We start from the raw sequence: 13,164 nt of genomic DNA on the forward strand, positions 1-13,164 counted from the left end.
TTCAAATGCTAGTTTTTTGTTTCATTGATCAGCAAAAGACAGAAATGCATGGAAACATTTTCATTTTGTGTATCGTTGGAAGTAAAAAAAGGTACTTCTGTTTCTCGTCATGCATTGCAAACAATGACAAGCGTGGCCTCTAGAGCGCAAGCAGGTTTCGTCAAAGCCCAGAACACAGCAGACTAAGGCCATGTTTACATTAGAGCATTTGCGTTTTAAAACGGCATTTTAAAATGAAAACGATCCTCATTTATACTGGCATTTTAAAAAGAATCTTCATCCACACTATACACCACCATAAACGCATGAAACATGACCAATCACGTAACTGGGCATGCGCATAAAAGTGTAAAATAACTTATTACTCTAATAATAGCTTACCTTTGCACGTTTACGCAGCCTAGGGGGTGTGCGATATTGACAAAAATTCATACATGGGTCCTTTGCTGGCAACTATAACAGACACTATTTTTGAACCTATAAAAATGTGTTTGGGAAAGTCTTATACTGTTCTATTTCCCCCCTACAACATATTAATATGATTAATAGGTTAATTTTGAGTAAAAGGTCTTTATTATTTAAAAAGAAAGCATTCAAGTGAACAGTACTAAACAGTAGCGAACTTGAAGCAAAAAAAATTTCAGCAAATGCAAACTTCAATCAAACAAAGTAAGAAGTGAAGTATTGCTTTAGACTACCAGAAATGCTTATCGCATTAATTTTTAAAAGTGTGCGAGGTCCGTGCACGTCCTCCGCTAGCAACACACAAATAGCTAAAAGCCAAGCGCCTAACCGAGCAATATAATAATGACGTTGAGTTTATTGTTTTTATTAATTTATATTCACAAAACTTATCAACAAAACATCGATTAAAATTAAGAGACAAATTAACTGAAACGAAATTCATTTTAAAGTAGCAAACAAAACTTACATTAAACTGGAAAATAATGTCTGACCCATTACAATTCTCCCTTCATATTGGCCTTTGCAACGCCTATATGGCATTTAAAATTACAGTCTATCTTTCGTAAGCTAACTAAATTTAAACAAAACATAAACACTTATACTGTTCTAGCTCCCCCTACAACATATTAATATGATTAATAGGTTAATTTTAATTTTATAACTAAACAGAAAGGTCTTTATGATTTAAAAAGAAAGCATTCAAGTGAACAGTAAACAGTACCGAACTTGAAGCAAAAATAAATGTCAGCAAATGCAAACTTCAATCAAACATAGTAAGAAGTGAAGTATTGCTTTAGCCTACCAGAAATGCTTATTGCATTAATTTTTAAAAGTGTGCGAGGTCCGTGCACGTCCTCCGCTAGCAACACACAAATAGCTAAAAGCCAAAGCGCCTAAACGAGCATTATATTAATGACGTTGAGTTTATTGTTTTTATTAATTTATATTCACAAAACTTATCAACAAAACATCGATTAAAATTAAGAGACAAGTTAACTGAAACGAAATTCATTTTAAAGAAGCAAACAAAACTTACATTAAACTGGAAAATAATGTCTGACCCATTACAATTCTCCCTTCATATTGGCCTTTGCAACGCCTATATGGCGCTTAAATTACAGTCTATCTTTCGTAAGCTAACTAAATTTAAACAAAACATAAACACATTAAACCCAACAATACTCAAACATTAATATAAAACAGACATCTAAAAGGATACATGTTAAAACAATCCGATATAGCGTTTATAATAGCTGGTTGGTAGATGTTTACTATTTTTAGCAAAACCTCCGTTGCAAACCAATATTTACATGAATAAAATAATTTTTACTTTGAAAATGATGCGCTGTCACGTTAACATCAGCTGTTCGTTTACATAAGACTCCGTCTACGTTCATTTACACTCAGAGCAATGTCTGAGTTCTCAAACTAAAACAGGGTCTTCAGCGTTTGCGAACGAATCCGTTTATGAGGGTCGAAAACGATGATGTAGTGTAGATGAAAGGCGTAAACGTAGCAAAAGTAACGCGTTTTAAAGCATAAACGCATTAATGTAAACATAGTCTAAAGGTACACATTCTTTCTCCCTGCGTCCACCTCGCTTGTGCACACATCCCCACAATGCTCTTGACATCTATTTTACCAGCGTGTATAGCTTGTATATGTTCCTCAGACATGAGGGCTCACATCCGAACAGTGCATAAAATAGCATCACCACTGGCAGTCAACATCACTGATCTAAGTTTTCTTTTTTGTTTAAGTAAACATAAACAGCTAGATGTTTATCACTATTGAAACAGAGTCCTGAAGCGGTCTTGAGTCTTAAAGTGACAGAAGCCTGCTGCTTTCTATATTAGAAATGAAAATCTATTTTGAGCTGAAACTTTACAGACACATTCTGGGGATACCAGAGGTTATTTTTTATATTGCTGAAAACATACAACACTAGAGCAGACAAACACATGTAGGGTGGTGCACATCCATTGAGAACAACAGATAGCTTGATGGAGAGCTGAATCCAAGTTAGATAGTTAAACTAAATCTTCACACTAACTCATACTTAGCCACTTAATTTTTGTGTGTTTCTTTAACCCTCTGGGGTCCGACCATTTTGGGACACTGTCAGAGGTTCTGACATGCTCTTACATTTGGTCTTTTTTCAGTTGCTTTTAAACATAAAAATGGCAAGTGTCTCATACCACTGTGTTCAGCACAAACTGGGCTAAAATATTATATGAGCTACATGTATGTACATGTTTGTATTTTTGAGAGAAAAAGGTTTATGTGTGGTTTTTAAAAAAGCTTAAATTTTAAGTCACTGATATAATTTCACAAAACCCATACTAAACATGTTTTAACAAGACTTTCCTAAACAGAATCTAGTAGTTTAGAGTTTTTTCTTTAAAATGATGTGAAAATCATCCTGCCTACTGATTCACATAAACCAATATATTGATTTAGAAATTGTAAGACAGTTTTTGTTTAGAGTGGCCGTATGCGAGAAGGATTGATTGACAGCTAGCAAACAAAGGCTCGCATAATGAGCTGCATAATAAGGCAGGAGGGAACTACAGTAAAGAATGTGAGGACAAATGTACATGTTTGTTTGAGGTTTATTAAGAAGTTAACAATATAATCAAAATAGAAATGAAGGTCAGTAGGACATTATCAGTTGATTTGGAAACGAATCCTATTCAAAAAACTTAACTTGTATAAGAAACTGATAAACAACAGAGCTGTAAACTTCATGTGGCTCATGTTACCATATAACTTTATGTCCAAAGAGTGTGAATATGTTTTTCCACTTCATAGTTTTGTACCGATGAGAGGGATGCAGACATGTAAGAGAGTTATAAACAGCTGTCAGCATAAATTGTCCACAGAAATACCCTAACATACATAACTGATGGGTAAATGATAGCACTACTTTCAGATAAACTATCATAAACTAAATTAGTATCTCAGATAAACATCTGCAATGATTAGTTATATAAAAAGACTGTTTTCAGATGCCCATCCCCTTATCGTCTAGCTTCTGTTTTAAACGCGTTTCTGTAAGCGAGTATGAACTTTAAGAGGCCAGAATTTTGTGACCACAATGCACGTGATGGATTGTATTCTGATAATAATTCTCTAAGATATGAGGATGCTAGAGGAATAGGCCACAAAGACATGGAGCTGGGTTCCTCTATGGCCATCTCTTGGAAGAGAACTGTAGTATATTGAAACTATAACTGTTTTGGTTCTATTTGTGGTTATACAGAGCCATCTAGTGGTGACTTAATTATGCAGTAATACCCGGATGTTGTACTGGGAAATGCAGTCTAAGAGTTGCAATAAAAGGTGACTGAGTGTAAAAGTCGGTCTCCGTCATTCTTAGCTGTTATGGATATATTAACAGTGTAAGATAAATATGAATATATTACAGTGGCGACGAGGATCGGATGCCTTTTAAGTGGACAGGAAATCCCAGTTGCAGAGGCAGTAAATTAAAGAGTTTATACGAAGGTAACGGAACGCTATAAGATAGCCGTCTGCTAAAGCTAACGTAAACTGAGTGGCGTGCATTAAACGGAACAACATGGCATTTTTCATCGGAAACATTGGCGAGTACAAGGAAGGTCAAGAAGACTTTGAATCATACCTCGAGAGGTTTGAGCAATGGATGATCGTCAATGAAGTGGAGCAAGGTAAACAGGCCAACGTTTTCCTATCAGTAATAGGCGCTGAAGCTTATGGACTGTTAAAAAACCTCTGCATACCAGATAAACCCAGTAGCCTCTCATATGAAGTACTGAGCGGAAAACTAACGTCTCATTATAAGCCCAAGCCACTAGTGATAGCTGAAAGGTTTAAATTTCAAAAAAGGAATCAGCAAGAAAATGAGTCCGTGTCGGATTATGTGGTGGCGTTAAAGCACCTGTCCACACATTGTGACTTCGGTCCCCATTTAGATGAAGCATTAAGGGACAGATTTGTTAGTGGTTTGAGGGTGGAGGCTATACAGAGAAAGTTGCTTACGGAACAAAATCTGACATTTGCAAAAGCATGTGAACTGTCTTTATCAATGGAAATGGCATCGAAAAATACGATGGAGTTTGCCAGTAAAATGAAAGGACCTGCGATTGTAAACAAGATAGACAAGAAGAGAGAAAATAAAGGTGCGTGGAAAAACAAACCCGCCACCAGTGAGTGGAAAAGAAAGACCACAAGTGAAAATTTCAGACCACAGAGACCAGAAACACACCAGTCCTGTTACCGATGTGGTGGTAACAATCATGCAGCGCCAGTATGCAGATATAGGACAGAGACATGCCACAAGTGTTCAAAGGTAGGACACATAGCCAGGATGTGTAAAACTAAAACTAGGCAGGGACATACACAGTATGTAGCGGAAAACAGCAGTGAAAATGACACAGCTGGAAATGAAAATAATGAGGATCTGTTCGGTTTGTATTACATGAATACAGTAAACCCCACAAATATAGTTGGAAATGGAAAAAAGGACATTTGTGTAAATGTCAAGTTAGAAGGAACCCCGGTAGAAATGCAGCTTGACACGGGAGCCGCTGTAACACTTGTTTCTGACAAAGTGTATAAGAAACATCTCTCTCATCTGCCACTGAAAACTAAAGTGCGGCTGTCAACTTTTTCTGGTGAGAACATTCCGTTGATGGGACAAGTGACTGTCAATGCAAAATATAGAAACCAGAGTGGTGATTTACCCCTTGTGATAGTAAAAGGTGACAGACCAGCCCTCCTTGGTCGTAACTGGCTAGCAAACTTCAAACTGGACTGGGCAAGCATATTCTCAGTAATACCAGAAGGGGGCAGCAGTGACACAGATGTAGAGGCAGTGTTGCAGAGACACAAAGCAGTGTTTTCTGAGGAGCCTGGCACTATTCGTGAGTTTAAAGCCAGCATCACAGTAAAACCAGAAACCAAACCGGTTTTCAGAAAGGCAAGACCGGTGCCATATGCACTAAAAGATGCCGTCGAAAAAGAGTTAGACAGGTTAGAAAAAGCAGGTATTATATCAAAGATAGAACATAGTCAGTGGGCTGCCCCGATAGTTGTTGTACCCAAATCAGACAAGTCAATTCGGATCTGTGGAGACTATAAGGTCACGGTAAATCAGAGTGTGGAGGAGGAGAATTATCCACTACCAAATGCCGAAGATCTTTTTGCCACACTGGCTGGTGGCACTCTTTTTAGCAAATTAGACCTGTCACATGCCTACCAACAGCTGGAGTTAGAGAAGGATTCAGAGAAGTATTTAGTAATAAATACTCACAAAGGACTGTATGTTTATCATAGACTTTCATATGGAGTGTCAAGTGCGCCTTCTATGTTCCAGAATGTAATGGACCAGATCCTACAGGGCTTGGAACATGTGACCAGTGTTCATTTTGACAAGAAATTTTAATTTAGTTTTAGTCTTAGTCTTTTGACTATAATTATTTTTAGTTTTAGTCAAGTTTTAGTCATCTGATTTGTTTTAATTTTAGTTTTATTTTAGTCGACTAAAATTGCTTGGTATTTTAGTTGACTAAAATCGCTTGGTATTTTAGTCGACTAAAATCGCTTGGTATTTTAGCCGACTAAAATAAGACTAAAATCAGTAACAGATTTATTAGATTTATTGTTTCCGCTGGTATAGGAAACAAACTTAACCAAAATATATAAAACACAAATAAAACACAAATTTTACTATTTCAACACATCCGTGTCTTTATTTTAAAACAACTGTGTGTTTATTTTAAATTAAAAAGCTTTTATGCAGCAACAAACACTGTCATGGTAATGTAAACAATACCTAGCTGCCAGTTCACCATTAATAAAAAAAAATAAAGTTAGGTCCAGGACCTTAAAGCTTACAGCTGAGCTGAACAATAAGTGCAAACATCTTTAATTTGAATCTAAAGTGCACTGAACGACATTTTCTTCTTGCTACCACAATGCTGGCAATTCAACCACAGAATACTTACAGTGTAGCCTTACACTTATTTACCTCTATTCATTTTCAAGACAGCACTTCGTGCTAAAGTGACTTTTGCTCTGTTACGCTTTCCCCTGGTTAGATCACCTGTGACACTAAAAACTCTCTCAGCAAAAGCTTGTGAAGCCGGCATTGCTAACAGATCTAATGCTAATGGTTTCAAGCTGTGATAAAATGTGTCACATTTCCCAAGCCAAAACTGGATTCCTGAATCACAAGTAATAGGCTGTGAGAGCTCCTCTTTGTATTTGCTTAGTTGCTGCCTAATGCTACATGTGGAGGGCTTTGGTTTAGGCTTTGCATGGCATTTGAACAGAAATCTGAAGACTGGCTGCTTTGAGGAAGAGGGTGGTGGTCCTGGGTCAGGCTCTGGTCCATTCAGTTCCTCCACATCATCATCATCAGGGTGAGTCTCTTGACTCTGAGTGCACTGGACCACATACCTCTCTGCCTGCTTGAAAAGTTCCTGAACACTGTCATCAGCCACATCAAGGAGTATCACACACAGTAGGATTGAGAAAGAAAGCAGCTGCAACTAGTGGAGAGAACTTTTCATCTGATGGATCCAATACCCAGGCAAAGCGCTGGTTCAAATTGACTTTCATTTTTCGTGCTAGAGTGGCAAAATCCCGATGATTTGTGTTTTCTTCAAAATCAGTAAGGTGGCTATGCAAGTCTAAGAGGGCAGGGACGATCAGTGACATAGACATCGTGTCACTCTGAAGAGTCTGTGTGTGTTTGGCAAAAGGCAATATGAGTTCATGCAATGAGGTGAGCTTCTGCCACTCACTAGAGAGTAAGTTGTCCCACCCCATCTCATTCGCTATTTCACAAAGAGGATCTTTAACTTTGAGTAGTCGTGCAATCATGTAATATGTACTTGACCATCGCGTGGGACAATCATTCACAACAATTAGGCCACACTTATCCAAAATCTTCTGTGTTGCAACAGATGACTTGCGAAAGAGCTTCACAATTGATTGTGCTTTGTCAAGGATTCGCTTCACACTTGCCTCCTTGTTTAGCATGTGGACCACAAGCTGCAGCGTGTGAACCACACATGGCATCCGCTCCATATCCATCTCCACGTTTTGATAGCTACCAAAAAGAAAGTAAATACATATCAGGTAAATGAGGTAATACATTAACTTACTGTCAAATGAAATTATGAATTAAAGTGGCTTACCGATGGTCTTCAATCTCCTCCTCTGAATCACTTTCACCTCGGGGGGACTCCTCTTGATCATCTGAGCTAGCATCTTCTTCTTCTTGAGTACTGTGTTTAAATGCTGCTACCATATTGCTACCATTGTCCGTTATTACAGTCACAATTTTGTCATTTGAAATGCCCCATTCCTGCATGCACTTATCCACGCAGTGTCACGATACAATTAAGGATGAGAGAACCCACACGCAGACACGACTAAAATAATAAATAAACTGAAAGTTTATTTAATGAATAAACACAAAAACCCACGTGGGGGTAAAACAGGTCATAAACACGATGATGAACACAGACTCAGAAACAAACACTGGAACAAATAAACACTAATCCAGGAACAGATCTTCAGTAACACAGAGAACATGAAACACTGAAGCAAGACAACTTTAGACAACAAACGCGCACACGACAGAGAACGAGAGGGCAATATAAAGACACGACATCAATGGGGAACAGGTGAACATGATTAATTACATAAGGCACGAGTACATAAGGGAGTAGGGTGAAAGTGACAAGACACTGGGAACACGTGACACAAATACATAATGTGAAACACGTGTCCCCACACAGAACACAATGCTGCCATAATCTTGCCCTCTGAAATAAGACCTGAATCTACCCAAAGGTCTTGCAAGACCATGACAGCGACAAGACACTGGGAACACGTGGAAGCCACACACACAATATGACTTCACATTTCCACACACAGAACATAGTACTGTCATGGTCTTGCCAGATACACTCAGACCTGAGTCTAGTACCAAAAGGTCTGGCAAGCCCATGACACGCAGGCCTTAATGGATTGGGCAGTGTGTGGATGGGCAACTTGTTCAAGAGCGAGCAGGATGTGTTCTGAACTGTTTTTAACAACACAAAAAAGCAGCAACTTATGCCAAGGAATGATGCAGACAGTCCCTTTTTAGTCCATAGGTCAATTCCAATTGACACTTTACGAGCACCACACAGTCGTTTCTTAAACTTTGTCATTTCATCCTCATAGTGTTTTTCACTCAGTTTGCTTATCTTTGTTTTCTTTGGAACTGTCAGCTTTTTATCAAATGTTTCTATCATGAGAATAAAGTCCTCATCTTCTACTGTAGTGAGTGGTAACCCTGAACGCCCAATCCATTTAGCTATAGCCTCCTCTTTTACTTGCTGTTCTCTGTCATTGCTTTTGTACTTTGTAGTACCTAACAGTGCTTCTGCAATGTTTTGATGGGATATTTTTGCCTTTTTTGCGCTTGGTGCACCGCCTTCATCAGGATACTTCTGTAGCTGTGAAATTAAACAGGAAAATAGTTTAAATAGGTTTATATTATTTATTCCTTGCAATCACTTTATTTTCGCAAGCAGTAAATATTAAAGCACTAAACACAAATAAAAGAGTGAAAAAATTAAATATTTACTACGTTGGCAACTAGGTGGATAAAAAAATGTAACAAGATTTTATAAGGTATTCCCTTGTCTAACAATATTGTATGTTTAAATACCACAACATTGCTACATTAGTATGTCCCTTACGAAAATTAACCATGGTTTTACTACAGTTTAAACAAAAAAAAAACATGGTTACTGTAGTAAAACCATAGTAACTACAAAATAACCATGGTTTTGACAATCATGGTGTTCAAAAACCATAGTTAAACCATAGGTAGTGTAGTAAAACCATGGTTTTGCTGATAATAATCAATAGACCAAAAAACATGGTTACTACACTTTTACCACAATAAACCCATGGTTCATTTTCGTAAGGGGTATAATGATAGGATGTGAACAGTCACGTTTCACATGACTAATATAGAAATATGTGTGATATTGTCATCAAGTAGAACATTACGAAATATACTTAAACATTAGCATTAATCAAATGCATGTAGCATAATTTTACGTATGCGTATTGTGCTCTCATCTAACTTGAAGAAGGGGCTATTTTACAGGACTTTTCAGTTCGTAATATTTAATGCTACAACAATTTGTAAAGTCAATTTTGTTTAGCTCAATAAACAAAAGCACATCGCTGTGAACTTACCTTTGAGAAAATGTCCGGGTGGCTCATCTGTAAATGTCTTTTCAAATTGGTTGTGTTCTTGCCACGAATGACCGCTCCACATGCTTTACACTTTGTTTTGTTTTGTTCGTCATCAAACGTGAAGTGTGCCCACAAGTCTTCCCTTCTTTTTCTCCCGGCTGTGGACATTTTGTAGCTCTTCTAAACATCGTCTCTTCGAATGCCGTCTTCCCGCCCGGGATTGAATACCTTCGCTCATGTCTTAGTTAGTCAGGCTGTGATTGGTTCTCTTCTCATGCAGTCTAACCTGTTACGTGTTGCCGATTAATTATTTTGTTCATTCCGCACATCTCTCCCGTCTGCTGATTGGATTTTCGTCACAGTCTATTTTCGTCTCGTTCTTTATTCGTTGACAATAATGTCAATCAATTTAGTCATAGTTTAAGTCTCCATCAGTGACTTCTTTTTTAGTTTTCGATTAGTTTTAGTCCGCAAAAATATATTTGTGACGAAAATAATGACGAAAATATTTAGTCAACGAAATTAACACTGCATGTGACCTGTTTCCTAGATGACATACTGGTCACGGGCAGAACAAGAAAGGAGCACCTGAGGAACCTAGAGGAAGTTTTGAGCCGGCTAGAGAGCTACGGGGTGAGAGTAAAAAGGGTACTTTCATGCAGGAGAAAGTAGAGTATCTGGGGCATCTGATAGATAGAGAGGGACTTCACCCCACTGAGACAAAGATTGCTGCTATAGTAAATGCACCCCAGCCCACAAATGTCACAGAGCTACGGTCATTTCTAGGACTGTTAAATTATTATGGCCGGTTCATGAAAGACCTATCGACCATACTGCAGCCGCTACACCAACTTCTAAAGAAAGAAGCCAACTGGAAATGGACACCAGAGTGCACTGCAGCATTTAATAATGCAAAAGAACAGTTAGTAAAGAGCTCAGTAGTGGTTCATTATGATTCAAAGAAACCCTTGAGATTAGCTTGTGACGCATCCCCTTATGGCATAGGTGCGGTCATGTCACACATAATGGAAAATGGGTATGAAAAACTCTCCTTTGTGTCACGCACCCTGACCGAGGCAGAAAGTAAATATAGTCAGATAGAGAAGGAGGCCTTAGCCATAATATTTGGTGTGACCAAATTTCACAAATACCTGTATGGCCGAAAGTTCAGTCTAATAACTGATCACAAACCCCTCCTTGCCATCTTAGGACCAAAATCTGAAATTCCCACACTAGCAGCTTTGCGTATGCAACGATGGGCGCTGAGATTGATGGCTTATGACTACAGTATAGAGTACTGAACGTCAGCAGAAAATGTGATGCTTGTCAGAGTGTGAGAAAACTACCAGCAGCAGCACCACTACACTGTTGGCAGTGGCCTACTAGAGTGTGGCAGAGGCTACATATTGACTTTGCAGAGAAGGATCAGTTCCATTTCTTAGTGTTAGTGGACAGATTGTTTCGGTCCTCAATTTACCTCTCAGGAGTATAAGACATTCCTGCAAAGCAACGGTATAAAGCAGACCTTGGTACCTGCCTACCATCCCGCTTCCAATGGAGCTGCAGAGCGAGCAGTCCAGACATGATCGAACCGCCTCCAAGCTGAGACATCTGTCTGTAGGTGATTCAGTTCTGATCAGAAATTTTCGAGGAGGAAAGGAGAGGTGGACGAAAGGAACGGTGGAGAAAAGACTTGGACCAGTAACATATATGGTGTGGAATGGAGTGAATCGACGCACAGTACACATTGACCATCTGCTGTACAATTGGCCGTCCAGTCCAACAAATACCCTGCAGTGGTTCATGCGGATTTGGGGGGGAAAGGCACACCTGGAGCAGTAGGTGGTAGCCCGTACTTACCTGAAGATTCACCTTTGCCACAGATTCCAGTTAAGGAGACGCTTGCAACATCCTTACTAGGCTCAGTGGCCTGTGACAAGCAAGTGACACCTGCAAACCGAGCAGCCACGTCCCCTGAGGTGTTTGTATGCAGGTACCCTCAGAGAGAGAGAGCACCTCCTAAAAGACTGAACTTGTAAGCAGTCAGTTTTCCTGAGGAATATTGTTCCTGAAAAACAAAAGAGTTCCTGTTCATACAAAAATGTGAAACTGAGACTGAAATGTAAAAGGGAAATTAAGGGTACAAAGTATTTCTGTTGGCCGTATTGATTTAGTTTAAATTCTTTGACTGTGATTTGTTAGAGCAAAGGTTTTTGTTTAAGGGTGAATTATTATTAGTAGCACGTCATAGTTTAACTCTTTCCCCGTCATTGACGAGTTATCTAGTCAATCTGCAATACCGCTATTATCCACCAGGTATTCCACAACTTATAAAAAATGGAAGTATTGCCCGAGGGCAAACAGCTATATGTCCGTGTATGTTTTAAAGATCGCTCTGCATCTGATCTCTATCAAAAGTCCTTCACAAAAATGGAATTATCTCAGCTTTTTGCTCAAAATTTGGTGTTTTTGATGAAACCTACACATATTTGAGAGGTGATAAAACAGAATACATGAAGGTAGGATGAAACAGATTTTTTTGTTTGAAAAGAGGGTCTGTTCTTTTATTTCATATATTATATGTTTATATATTTAAAAAGGAGCATTTCCTGGAAGGCATTAAACTTTTGTGAAAATCATGAAAAATGCTGGCGGTGAAAGAGTTAAAGGGAAGGAGTGTAGTATATTGAAACTATAACTGTTTTGGTTCTATTTGTGGTTATACAGAGCCATCTAGTGGTGACTTAATTATGCAGTAATACCCGGATGTTGTACTGGAAAAATAGAGTAACAGAGTGTGGAAGTCGTTCTTCGTCATTCTTAGCTGTTATGGATATATTAACAGTGTAAGATTAATATAAATATTTACAAGGATGTCACGTGGAATATGGAGGGTACCACCACAGATTGGCTGGCAAAAGGCTGAGTTGGCCAAAGTCCCACCATTGCTTGTCCTCCCATATGCCTCAACATCAATTATCTGAAAGCAATACCTTGCATCTACAACAGCAAGGAGAACTAAAGAAAAACTTCCCTATTAGTTAAAGAACTGGGAAATGGTGATGAGGGGTGCCTTTATTAGGACGTGCTTCACAGCAGAGCGGGACGTTCCACCTCTCCGTGAAACCCTCTACAATGGACCTCCATTCATCTGCAAAGGCCACAGCCAAAAACTCCTCCACTAAGCAGTCCCAGATTGCAGTTACCACATCTGGGACAATCTTGTAGACTGTGGAGACATCAACAGAGAAGCTGCTGGCAATGGACCTGAAGAAAACATATCTAGTTTTAACAAACATGCCTTACTAAAAACATTACTTGTGTGCATTTTGAGACGAAACAAAGACTCAGTTATTTTAAGATATGGCAGTGCAGGTTGTTTTAAGTTTGGACAGCTCTGACATTTATTTTAGCCCAGGACTTATGAAAATTAACCATGGTTTTTACTAC

The 13,164-nt window shown here is 38.7% G+C and overlaps 1 protein-coding gene across 1 annotated transcript; it reads right to left on the reverse strand.

Annotated features, from left to right (window-relative positions):
• Window positions 1-6,434: 6,434 nt before the first annotated feature.
• On the reverse strand, window positions 6,435-7,835 carry LOC141368929 (zinc finger BED domain-containing protein 4-like). Its single transcript, XM_073873776.1, has 2 exons — window positions 7,650-7,835; window positions 6,435-7,561 (listed from the first exon to the last, which is right to left on the reverse strand). Exons 1-2 carry the CDS (start codon window positions 7,823-7,825, stop codon window positions 6,952-6,954), a joined length of 786 nt encoding a protein of 261 aa, XP_073729877.1. The 5' UTR covers window positions 7,826-7,835; the 3' UTR covers window positions 6,435-6,951.
• Between the last annotated feature and the right edge of the window lie 5,329 nt (window positions 7,836-13,164).

Source organism: Misgurnus anguillicaudatus, chromosome 12 (assembly GCF_027580225.2).
Source record: "Misgurnus anguillicaudatus chromosome 12, ASM2758022v2, whole genome shotgun sequence".
Lineage (NCBI taxonomy): Eukaryota > Metazoa > Chordata > Actinopteri > Cypriniformes > Cobitidae > Misgurnus > Misgurnus anguillicaudatus.